At 48.9% G+C, this 12,692-nt stretch overlaps 3 protein-coding genes across 4 annotated transcripts; all 3 read left to right on the forward strand.

Moving 5' to 3' along the window:
- Positions 1-99: 99 nt before the first annotated feature.
- On the forward strand, positions 100-4,765 carry LOC117581119 (G-protein coupled receptor moody). Of its 2 annotated transcripts, XM_034268042.1 has the most exons (6): positions 100-1,086; positions 1,393-1,394; positions 1,802-1,912; positions 2,333-2,473; positions 2,543-3,549; positions 3,624-4,765. In XM_034268042.1, exons 3-6 carry the CDS (start codon positions 1,809-1,811, stop codon positions 4,424-4,426), a joined length of 2,055 nt encoding a protein of 684 aa, XP_034123933.1. In that variant the 5' UTR covers positions 100-1,086; positions 1,393-1,394; positions 1,802-1,808; the 3' UTR covers positions 4,427-4,765. The 2 variants fall into 2 exon arrangements, with proteins under 2 accessions (XP_034123933.1, XP_034123934.1); XM_034268043.1 differs by lacking the exon at positions 1,393-1,394.
- Positions 4,766-5,406: 641 nt separating this feature from the next.
- LOC117581155 (E3 ubiquitin-protein ligase RNF128) lies at positions 5,407-5,967 on the forward strand. The gene is made up of 2 exons (XM_034268088.1): positions 5,407-5,615; positions 5,681-5,967. Exons 1-2 carry the CDS (start codon positions 5,491-5,493, stop codon positions 5,946-5,948), a joined length of 393 nt encoding a protein of 130 aa, XP_034123979.1. The 5' UTR covers positions 5,407-5,490; the 3' UTR covers positions 5,949-5,967.
- Positions 5,968-7,339: 1,372 nt separating this feature from the next.
- LOC117581126 (protein ultraspiracle) lies at positions 7,340-9,884 on the forward strand. The gene has a single exon (XM_034268051.1). The coding sequence runs from the start codon at positions 7,766-7,768 to the stop codon at positions 9,221-9,223; it is 1,458 nt and encodes a 485-aa protein (XP_034123942.1). The 5' UTR covers positions 7,340-7,765; the 3' UTR covers positions 9,224-9,884.
- The last annotated feature ends 2,808 nt before the right edge of the window (positions 9,885-12,692 follow it).

Consider the following 12,692-nt stretch of genomic DNA (forward strand, 5'->3'; position numbering starts at 1 on the left):
GCTCGAAAGCGCAGAAGAGAGAGAGAGAGAGGCAGCGCAAGAGAGCGCCGAGCATTTGTCAACTGCCAATATCACAACGGCGACGACGGAGGCCGTTCTGCCAACAACACTCGATAAAGTGCACTCGTTCTAGGCAAACGCAAACGCCCAGTCGCTATACAATTTGGCCGTTACGTTACGGTTAGTAAATATTGTCGGCTCTCGGATTTGTTCGATGTCGATTTCGGTTTCAGTTTCAGTTTTGTAGTTGAGTTTCATTCCCATTTATTGCTGTTGCCGTAATCTATTAAAGTGACATTTGATTCGGATTGCCGATCGCCGCTGATTCTTGTGTTCCTTTTTTTGTTTGTTTGTTTGTTCCTGTCCAAATGCGTGTGAGTGAGATAACCCTTGCGGGTCATTATTGGTGGTGCTCCCTGTGATTATGCTGAGTGTGGCGCAACAATTTCTACCTGCAGGCTGGGCCCACGAGAGCACACCTCGCGTGCCGCCGAAACTCGCACTGTATTAGTCATGATCGACAGAGCGCGGCTCTTGAATCACCAACTGAAACAGCAACAGTCTCAGCCTCCACCTCCGAGTGGCGTCCCCAACAACAACAACAACAACTCGAGCAGGGCCACCACCACTTTACTTGCTTATGAATAACCGAATTCGAATGCCGTAAACTGTTTACATTGCTCGAAAAAGCATTACTCACCTCCCTCGCTCCCACAACCTGACGCAACCCGAGCATAGGTGGAAAGGGCAGGAGAGCGGAGAACGAACGCATTGAATTGCATTGAATTGGAGTGGAGTGGAGTGGAGTGGAGTGAAGTGGAGTGGGAGGATCGCATTGGAGATTCGCAGCTGAAGCAAGCACTTGAAGTCGCTGTCGATTACGTGAGCAGAAAATAAACAACAGGCAGCCGCCAGTCCCCCCTGATAACACCACGCACAGACACAGATACAAACAAACAGAAAAAAAAACACGCCAGCAGAGAGTGAAACCGATCGTGTGGAGAGTGTGCGGAGAGTGGGAGTGGGAGAGTACTCCTACCAATCGAAACGTATGAGAGCAGGCAGATAACTCTCCGTGTGACTCAGGTGAGCGGTTGTGAATTCATCTCTTGATTGCGTATACGCAGTGCGGGCTGCATTCTCAAGCTGAGGGGACACCGCTGGTGACTGGTTCATCACTTGTCTCCATTAGGGGCCACTTCACACATTAGAGCAGAGGATAGCGATGACACAGGCAGTTACACACACACACACACACACACACACACAAAGGCAAGGCACTCAATTAATTAAGGTTCGACGCTGATCTTTGCACCCCAAGATGTGCTCCAGGCAGTGCCGGAGAGACACCAGAAATGCCAGCAACATCAGAAACACCAGAAGCGGTAGTAGCAGTAGCAGTAGCAGAAACAGAGACGAGTGTGACCTCTTTAAATTATTTAATTGACACTAATTTATCATAGTCCCATTCCCAATAAGAAGCAGCAGCAGCAGCAAAAGGGTGACCCGCCCCGGGGCTATGCTGTGCATCTGCGCCGACGCACAGGCCGCAAGTGGCAGCATCGCCTCGACTGCGCTCCCAGTTGAAAATTGTCGGTCGTGGCGATCGGTGATCGGTCCTCGACGTTAGCTCTAAAACAGGATAATAATAATAGAACTAAACAGAATAGGAATTATATTTAATTGAAGGTACTAACTGCTGTCACTCATCTTGAACGCATCCACTTGATTGGACTTGACTTGTTAACCACCCCCCAGCCTGACTTTCTATCCCATCTGCATCTGTATCTTCCTGCCACAGCTATAGAATGAGTGAGGAGACAGCGGCCAGCCTGGGTGATGCCTTCTCTCCCATGGACATGCCAACGACAACGATGATGGCCCCGCCGCCAACGGATGTCGATGAGAGCGGGTGAGTGGTGAAGCGGCTTCGATTCGATTCGAGTGGTGCTATGTGTTGCGACCCTATCGGGCCAGCCATGGGTAATTATAGCACTCGGCCGGGCAGTGTGAAAGGTCCGATAAGAGATCGTTAATATTACGCGCTTCATTACACTAGTTGTGGGGTCCAAAGAGCACCAGCAGGGAAAGGGGCATCCCAAAGCCGAGATGTGTTGACACGATCGCTGCGATGACTCCGCCCGGGGAGTGCCAACAAAGAGAACGATTCTTGTGCTTCTGGGCGGAAGCCCCATGCCCATGGAGTTGATAATCGGCGGGCTTTGGCTGGGCTGGGCTGGGCGTCGGTGCTAGGGTGCCGAAGGTCGCGTCACTTTTCGATAGCTGCAAGGATTCTTATTCTCCCTCCCCCTTCTTCTCGTTTTTGTTGCAGCTTCTCGCACTCCCTGCTGACATTTGCCGCAGTCATGACCTTTCTGATCATGATCGTGGGCATCTGTGGCAATCTGCTGACGGTTGTGGCTCTGCTCAAGTGCCCCAAGGTGCGTAATGTGGCCGCAGCGTTTATCATCAGGTGCGTAGCTCCAGCCAGCACAGAGTCAGTCCCCTCTTAATCGTATTCTTGCCTTCCCTTCTCCCGCAGTCTTTGCATTGCCGATTTGCTGTTTTGTGCCTTGGTGTTGCCCTTTCAGGGCCTGCGCTTTGTCCAGGGCACATGGCGGCATGGCGAGGTGCTGTGCCGGCTTATACCCTTCATTCAGTACGGAAACATTGGCGTATCGCTGCTGTGCATAGCGATGATCACGATCAATCGCTATGTGATGATCACGCACCATAGCCTGTACAATAGGATCTACAAACGCCACTGGATAGCCATCATGATAGCCGCCTGTTGGCTCTTCTCGTACGGCATGCAGCTGCCCACACTGCTGGGCGCCTGGGGACGCTTCGGGTACGATGCCCGACTGCAGACCTGCTCCATTATGAGCGATCGGCATGGACACAGCAGCAAGACGACGCTCTTCATTACGGCCTTCGTCATACCCTGCCTGGTGATTATCGCCTGCTATGCGAAGATCTTCTGGGTGGTGCACAAGTCCGAGCAGCGGCTCAAGCGGCATGCCACCAAGCAGAATTCCATACCAAACAATCTGCGACCGTTGGCTACGGCTGCCCCCGCCAACTCGCTGCCGTCCGGCGATGGTGCGAATGCCAGCCAGGTGCCAGGTGCCGCCGGGTGTCGTGTCTCCTCCGACAGCAGCAGCAGCTACTCCACGGATGTGCCCGAAACAGCGCCGGGGGGAGGTGGCGCAGCCAAGCAGCAGCCGACACGCGTCAAGGATCAGCGGGAAGTGCGAGCCAAGCGAAACGAGTGGCGCATCACCAAAATGGTGCTGGCCATTTTTCTGTCCTTTGTCATCTGCTATCTGCCCATCACCATTGTCAAGGTGGCCGACAAGGATGTGGAGCACCCCAGTCTGCACATTTTCAGCTACATTATGCTCTACCTGTCCGCCTGCATCAATCCCATCATCTATGTGATCATGAACAAGCAATATCGCAAGGCCTACAAGACGGTCGTCTTCTGCCAGCCAGCCGCTCGCCTCCTGCTGCCATTTGGCAAGGGGAATGGGGCCAGCAGTGCCGCAGGTACGTACCGGCTGAGGCCATTCGTCGCCACCCGGGAACTGCCTCCACTAAGTCACGGTCTCAAATCGTTTCAGAGAAATGGAAAGATACCGGATTGAGCAACAACCACAGCCGCACCATCGTCTCCCAGATGTCGGCAGGAGCAACGGCAGCGGCAGCGGCAACGGCTGCGGCAGCATCGGGCAGCCGGCCACAGTCCACGTCCTCCACACAGGGTCCGGTTCAGGCATTGGAGCTGACGGCGCGGGTACCCGATCTGATCAGCAAATCAACGAATCTGCCACTGCCGCAGCCACTGCCACAGATCCCACCGATGGCAGTTCCTCCGTCCGTTACATCGTCGCCAGCGCCGGCACCGCCGCCACCGTCGGTGATGACAGCGACACACAGCAACGGCAGCAGCCAACGATTGCCGCTCAAGAAGAACAATCACTCCTACACAAACAGCGGCTTCAACAGCAGCGGGATCAGCCCCAGCCCCAGCCCCAGTCACAGTTCCAGTTCCAGCGGCGTGGGCCTCTACCGGCCCGGGATTGGCTCAATGGGGAACGGCTCGGCATCGATACGTCGCATCACCATGGTGGGGGACGACATTATACTGGAGGAGGAGGAGCTGCCGCCCACACCAACAGCGAACTCTCCGCCACAGATGCAGGCACCGCCGCCACCAATGCCACTGCTATCCTCCTCCAGGCAAACGACAATGAATACAACGCCAAAGACGCACATCTACATGAACGTGGACAGCCCGAAGAGAAACCAGTCTTATAGCGAACGCAACATTCCAGCTCCAGCTAGAGTTGATCACGACGGAGTCAAGGACTCCCAAGTGCCAACCGGCAAGCTGATGGATAAAAAGAAATTTCCAAAAGACTAACGAAATGCTTTAAATTCCAAATATCATATGTAATTGTTACAAAATCGGATCAGATATAGTTAATGGATACGAAATTTGTGCCATACACAAACCACACACACACGCACACACATCGATTGGGCTCGTATCATTGTTATTATATTTTGTTTATAAACTCCTTTTTGATCACAAACCCTTAACCCAAAAAAGACATTTACACTAAATATTGGACACATACTCCTCCACCTACCTACATCCATATTATTATAATAGAACATTAGTTACACATTTAGCTATTTATCGTTGTCACACGTTTAGTATTAGCTACTATATACATATCTATTTTTGTTGTAACTTTAATCTTAGAGCTCTTTATTCTTCTTTTGTTTTTTGAAACATTCCATTTCTGCTTAGGCCTCTGTAAATGTAAAACCCCCTAGCAAACGACAAGCAATCGAATATCAATTATATAGAGTACCTATCCATATACATAAAACATAAACAAATACATATTTATACATAGAAATATACATGCGATTAATACTTGTGAACGAGACATGGTTAGGCACTTTAAACTCTACCAAGTTGGGATTTATGTCTGTAATGTATGGCACAAAGCGATTGCTTTACATTTTTGATCAATGTCCCAGCAGAAAAGTGATGACAATATTTACATAAATATTTATGTATGCCCCTTCATTGGTTTGATCCATTGACATTATTCATAAGCCACAAAGTAAATGAAGTAACTCTTGAGCCTCTCATCTTGAATTTCTAGGCTGAAATTCTACTCCATATCAAAGGATTTCTATATGTTTTCATTTGTTTAGAGACTTGACAAACATTCTTTGCCACAGGGCGTACACCGCCGGACAGACTGCTGCTGGTTCGATCTGTTGACCCAATTTGGCACACTCTACCATTACCACTTTTGTGGGGCGGCGCACAAAGTTTGCTGCGACTGGGCATGGGAGGTTGGCACGCTTATCAGCCGCTGGACTGCACTCTCCTCAGTTAGCTGTTGCAGCCAGAGCGAACAGGCAGCAGTCCACTTTGATCTAGGCAGAGCCAGAGCCAGAGCCAGAATGAGCGTGCAGCAACGTGTGATATGCACGATCTGCTCGGAGCGGTATCGTATGACGGATCAGATCCTGGCTGGCACCTGCGGTCACGTATTCCATGACGAGTGCCTGGATCGCTGGCGATTGGAGTAAGTGTGGGACACAGGCCTTTGGCCAGCAGCTCGGGGCGTATCATCGTTTCATTCAATTGCAGGTCAAGTACGTGCCCCATTTGCCGGAGCGAAGAGTCCGTGTACTTTCAGCTTTACTTGGACTTTGAGGAGCCATCCACGTCGCCCGGCCAAGATCAGAGCCAAGGTCAGAGCGGGAGCACAGTGGACAGTGAATATTCCGGCATAATGCGGGAGTACGAGACTCTGCTGTACGAAACGGGCGTGTACCGGGAGGAGATAGAGTACTTAAACGAGCGCATGGAGGCAATAACGCTGCGTAATTCGCAGCTGTCAAGTGATTCCGATTAAAGCAACTTTTGTGAGGGGAAAACATTCGCTTATCTATCAGTCGGCCGGTTTGGGTTGCACCTATGCACTGTCGTATACGGAGCAAAAACATTCGATTTAATGCAGATAAAAAATATATTTCCAGCTGTGAACCGAACCAGTTCTTCAGCACTGTTCTACGCTTGCCATTCGCCCGGCACGTTGAGCGCGTATTTTGAACTAACTGAAAATTCACTGTAGTCGGGTATTCATTGCCGTTCATTTTGGGAGACATTCACCCGTTTCGCTCATGGTCACGGACCAGGGGCGTAAGTGCGTGCGGGGTGTCAGCTGGGAAACACTCTGTGCACCCCCAAATACTTGCCGACTGCAGCGAGTGCACAGTCAGCTGTTCTTTTGCGAAAAATCGCCACTTTATGTGCTTCTTCTTGCCGTTCCGTGTGAATAGCATATTACCGCGTCTCTTTGTATCATGATGGACTCAATTACAATTACAAAAATTGCAGCAAATTAATTTTGCAAGTGTATGTGTGCGTTACCCGATTGTGATTGCCCCGATAAGTATTTAAACACAAGTGCGCGTCGTTTAGCAAGAAATCAAGCGGCCCTGGCTGCAAGTAAGTTGCATTTGCATATCTATTATTCCATAGTAAATACTTTTGAGTCTCGCTGTCGGCTCTGAATCCGACGGCAGTGGCAGTTGGCATTGCTGTTTGCTGGATTTTTATTTGTGTGTGTCGCTTGCGCCGATTCGTCTCGCCACGTAGAGGTATTGGGGTCGAGGCTGGGGCCGGCACCGGAGAAATTGGCCCATTCTCCATTCATATGCATTTTTCACATAATTGCAGCAGAAATTTTTATTTGCAACAGTGGCAAACCACACAGACGCAGAGTTGCTTTTGTTGTAGCTGTGGTGAGAAACGCAATGGCGCTGCGCTGCTAGGGCTGTCGTCTTTACCCAAACTGCCCGACAATCTGCTCGCGAATGTCAAGGTCTTGATATGAATTTTTTGCTCGTTTGACAAGTGCAGGAAGTATTCCTTCAAATCGCTATTTTTTCAAACATTTGTGCCCAAATACTTGATGAGCTGGACAAATGTTTGCATTTGCGGGCGGTGTAACAACTCTGACAACAGCGGCCGATCACATAGAGATGCGCCAGTGCTGTGAATGTCAAATCACAGTGCAGAGCAGACTATGGTCTGGTTCCAAATTAAAAATAAATATATAATACCATTAAATGCTGCAACAATCTTTGTGAAAGTACATGTGTATTGTAATCGTAGTTGTGGGCATTTCTTTTAATGTGTTCCGCTTTGACTTGCAGCCAAGCCGCGACCCGTGACCGTAAAGAATATTTCGTGATCTGTGTCACGGGTTTGCGCAAAACACTGCTCATCTCCATGAGGTGAGTTGTGGGCAATCATTGTGGTGAGATTGCCTTTGTTGAGAAAAAATGTCGACGCGAAAAAAGGTTTTAATCCATTAGTCAGAAAGTCTGGCATTCTTTGTTGTTGGAAAATCGCATTTGGAGTCTGCAAAAGCGGGATTTGGCGTCCGGAGTGCGACACGAGCGAGATTATGTAAATGCAGCACCTGGAACGGCAACTGCAACACCAGACCAGAGCTGCACCACCTAGACAACCGCACAGACACGGTGGCGTTGGCGTTGACGACACAAAGTGAAACCAGCGCAGAAGAGAGCAGCACCAGCAGAGCAGAGAGGGGAAAGTCAGCGTCAGCAGCACGCACACACGACAAAAACAAAAATATTAGGAGAGAACCAGAACCAACGGAACTCGGAACTGTAAACAAAAGGTAGAACCGAGAGCTGTCGAATGGACAACTGCGACCAGGACGCAGGCTTCCGGCTGGGCCACATCAAGGAGGAGGTCAAGCCGGACATCTCGCAGCTGAATGACAGCAACAACAGCAGCTTTTCGCCCAAGGCGGAGAGCCCGGGTCCCTTTTTGCAGGCCATGTCCATGGTGCACGATATGCCATCGGGCAACAGCAGCGAAAATCAGGGACAGATGGCACAGGCGGCCGCGGGCGGCGCCTCCGCCCTGCAGCAGTATCCGCCCAACCATCCGCTGAGCGGCTCCAAGCACCTGTGCTCCATCTGCGGCGATCGGGCCAGTGGCAAGCACTACGGCGTCTACAGCTGTGAGGGCTGCAAAGGCTTCTTCAAGCGCACGGTGCGAAAGGATCTCACATACGCGTGCCGCGAGAACCGCAACTGCATCATCGACAAGCGCCAGCGGAACCGCTGCCAGTACTGCCGCTACCAAAAGTGTCTGTCCTGCGGCATGAAGCGCGAGGCGGTGCAGGAGGAGCGACAGCGCGGCGCCCGCAGTGCAGCGGGCAGGCTGAGTGCTGGTGGAGGATCTGTCGGTGGTGGCAACATTGGTTCTGGCGTTGGCGGAGGAAGCGCCGGGAGTGCGGGCGGAAACGGAGCGGATGAGTTCATGGTCAACAACGTATCCAGGGACTTCACCATCGAACGACTGCTGGATGCCGAGCAGCGGGCCGAGGCGGCAAGCGGTGACCGGGCTCTGGCGTTCCTGCGTGTCGGCCCCAACTCGACGGTGCAGCCGGACTACAAGGGGGCCGTATCGGCCCTGTGCCAGGTGGTGAACAAACAGCTCTACCAGATGGTTGAGTACGCTCGCCTCATGCCGCACTTTGCACAGCTGCCGCTGGACGACCAGGTGATCCTGCTGAAGGCCGCTTGGAACGAGCTGCTGATCGCCAACGTGGCCTGGTGCAGCATTGTGTCGCTGGACGATGCCATGGCCACCGGTACGGGCCACGACAGCGCCTTCGAGCGGCGTTCGCCGGTGCTGCAGCCACAGCAGCTGTTTCTCAACCAGAGCTTCTCCTACCATCGCAACAGCGCCATCAAGGCGGGCGTCGCCACCATTTTCGATCGCATCCTCTCCGAGCTGAGCGTAAAAATGAAGCGCCTCAACCTGGACCGCCGCGAGTTGGCCTGCCTCAAGGCCATCATCCTCTACAATCCGGACATACGCGGCATTAAGAACCGCGCCGAGATCGAGAAATGCCGCGAGAAGGTCTACGCCTGCCTGGACGAGCACTGTCGCGTCGAGCATCCCGGCGACGATGGCCGCTTTGCCCAGCTGCAGTTGCGCCTACCCGCGCTGCGCTCCATCAGTCTGAAGTGTCTCGATCATCTGTTTTTCTTCCGCATCATCAGTGATCGGCCACTGGAGGAGCTATTCATCGAGCAGCTCGAGTCGCAGCCCCCTCCCGGCCTCACGCTGAAGCACGAATGAGCAGCCGAATGCTGCCCAGCGAATGTTTCATTGTGATTGCGTTGTTTGCATTTCTCCTTCCCGATCCTGATCCTTCCCCGCCCACGCCCCGCCCTCTTAATATTACGCAAAATGTGTATGTAATTGTTTTTTTTTTTTTTTTATTAACATTATTATTATTATTGACATAGAAAATGTTTTCCTTAAGATGATTAGATGCCTCGACAACGTTTATGGCCAAGTAGTAAACGAAAAACCAATCCCAAAACTTGAGAAGTACACACTGACACACACACACAAAGACGAAAAGCAAATACACACACACAAAATCAAATTTAATAAAGTTAACCTAAAGGTAAAGCTAAAGCTAAACGAACATAGATCTAGACATAATTACGATGTACAAACGAATGCATACATTATCTATATATATATATATATCTATATACAGATACTCTCCACTCCACTCTGTATGTTATGTACGTGTGCACGTACGAGTATGTGTTCCGTATGCCCGTTCTTGAACCAATTGTAATTAATGTTTATCATAATTGTAACCAGAGTTAACGATTTTATGCGAGACATGCGAGAGCAACACACAAACAAACGTATCCCAACCAGATACATACATATATATATGCTACCTATGTATTGTATAAAATATAACTCCTGCATAACATAAGGCTTTCATTTGCGTTTGCTTCACTCACCCACAAGTCGATCGTTGATTAGTTCAGCTTTTTGAGAGACAATGTACAGTGCCTGGCAAAACTGTAGGACAGTGCTGTAGAAGGATAATGTTTTAGTGGGATCTTCAGCATTGACGGAATTTGCTGAGCTACGTGGAACCATTCTACCAAAAAAAAAGGACAATAATCGGGCGTGCTAGAGATATTCAATCCAATTCAGTTTGGAGCACGGTCTGTGGCACTTCTAAATATTTGTATTCGTTTGTTAATTCAATTAACTGTGCGACAGAATATCAACTTATGAATCAAGTAGATCGTATCATAAATAGATCTTTGTATAAGTATAATTTGCAATATATCCACAAAATCTTTTTTAAGAAATTCGCAAATTTCTTTTATAGTTTTATAGAAAAAACTTAGATGCTTAATTAGTTTCCATCTAAATATATTTATTTCAAGCCAAAGATGTTCTTACAGTTTTCTGAAGTTTCTGCAACGATTTAAGATTTAATCATTTCAATTTTCGAATGAAGCTAATTTTATAGCAAATCAATCCTAGTGTATGGGAAACTTTCTTTTACTTTAGCTATGACTGACACTGTGTACATTCGTGCATATAGTATAAGAATATGAATGTGTCCATGGCTGCGTGCTATTACCCAATGATTTGGTTTTGTGGGACACGTCCTTCCCCTACCCACGTCCATACCGCTCCCCCAGCCGCCTGCGCTTTTCCCATGGCATTTGGTCAATTTTTATAAAATTTATGTCTCTTGCTTTGGCCACCCCCGTTCGCCACCCCTTCACCCCTTTCCATGCCACAGACAGCCAGCGGACGTACGGACGGACAGCGGGACAATGTGACGGACATGGCGAATGTATGTTAGTATGTATTTACAAAAATATGGTATTAACGCACAAGCAGCGCCTAAGAATAGATAATGTTTTCGAAAAAAGAAGAAAATTCGCCGCTGACGACGCACATTATGTTCCAAAAATAGCAGCCAGTCGTCGTCTCTCCGGTTATATCCTCTGCTCTCTCCTCTGTCCTCTGCACGGATATGTAGCGGAATAAAATCGACGGATCTGCCACTCTGTACACTCCGTCTCGATCCTGTGCAGATATTTATCTCCGTCCCTTAGTTTATGTCTTAAGATGATCCTGTTCAGTTCGTTCGCGTAAAGAATTCGATATAGAAAGATAGAGAGAGAGAGAAAGAGAAAGAAAGCGAAAGCTTTTGAAAGCTCATCGGCAGCAGCAGCAGGCATAGGGAGAGAGATGGGAAGCAAGCGCTCGCTCTGTCCACTCTTATTGTGGGTGGTTTTTATTGGTTTAGCTAATCGTTCGCTATCCTTGATTTTGAGATGCTTTATTTTCCATTCTGGCCTGCGAGCATATTTAATAAATTTCATAAATATTTCACAAATAAAGAAAGATGTACATACATATGTATGCATGCGTACGATATTTTACATATTGAAATATTTGAAATGAAAAATAAAATGTTTCGCACGGAAAAACCATGAAAGCATGCCAATAAAATCATGTGTTGAAGACAGTCTCCCCCCCTACTTTCCTTTCCACCCACCATCGACCATTATCTGTGTGTTTGGCGTTTGTGTGTTTCCGTTTGCGTGTGTTTGTGTGCATTGGAAAAGAGTTTTCGAAGCGAAATTAACAATTTGGCTATTTTTGTAGTTATGCGGGGGCGTTTTATGGTTGGGCCAGGACGGGGGGCAGGGCCCACAGATCAGACCCGCTGACAGACAGAACGTTTGGGGCCAACAAGTTGTTGTCTCATACATGTGTACGTATTTACACGCTCGCACAGGGTGACTCCTGCATTGGGAGGCGGAGTGATGCAAAAAATATATCTGACGACTTTTCCTACCAATTTTACACGCACACACAAGGTAGTAAGAGGGAGACGCTGTCTGAGAGGTCTCTTTGGCGCATACCACACTCAGTCACCAACAACAGCAGCAGCAGCGACGACAGCAGAGCAGCAGCAGCAAAAAAAAAAGCTAAGCACTGGCTAAACGAGCTAGCAGCTTTGATGCAGTGATGTTACATTCAAGAAGCTAAACATGTTTCCAGGATATTGTACAAAAACCCCCGCTCTGAACCATGATCAAACGATATTTTGACCTAAAAAAAACAAAAAATTAATGTTCCATCTTCAGTGAGGCATATTCACGGAAGTTTTGATTTCAATGAAGTTTACAAACGCTCTGGGAATATCTGCTGTAAATTCATTTTTAAGTACATATATCAACCTGCCAAGAGCTGGTAGGCTTTCTGCCTATTTTAGAACTCATAAAAATATGTTACACTAAGCTTACTTTTTAGCAAGAATCTATTTTTGTATTCCTTAAATAGATCAAATTATATAACAGATCTTTAGATAAACAAGTCTTTGTTTGAAAACACCTATTTGCCTCTAATTATAATTCCACCAACCGATGAAACAGTCAATGTTTTTATAAAAATACACTAATGAGCCCAAATAAGAAGACTGACTAAACCGGGGCTGTGTGCTGCCTCGTTTGCCCAGTGCTTGGATGCTTGGATGCCGAATTCATACTTTCTTTTGGCCACCGCCAGTCACCCACCCACCACCCACTCACACTCTTTCTTCGTGTGCGCGGCGATCTTCGGACCCGACCCAAAGCAAAACGCAAACCGAATCGAGCCGAACCGGCTCCGATCCGATCCGAGATCCGATGCTGTCGCTGCTGCGACTGCGACTGCACGGGCTCCTCGACGGCAGCGGGCGGCGGTGGCCAGCCCCAAGAGTGGG

The sequence above is a fragment of the Drosophila guanche genome, unplaced genomic scaffold, assembly GCF_900245975.1.
Source record: "Drosophila guanche unplaced genomic scaffold, DGUA_6, whole genome shotgun sequence".
NCBI lineage: Eukaryota > Metazoa > Arthropoda > Insecta > Diptera > Drosophilidae > Drosophila > Drosophila guanche.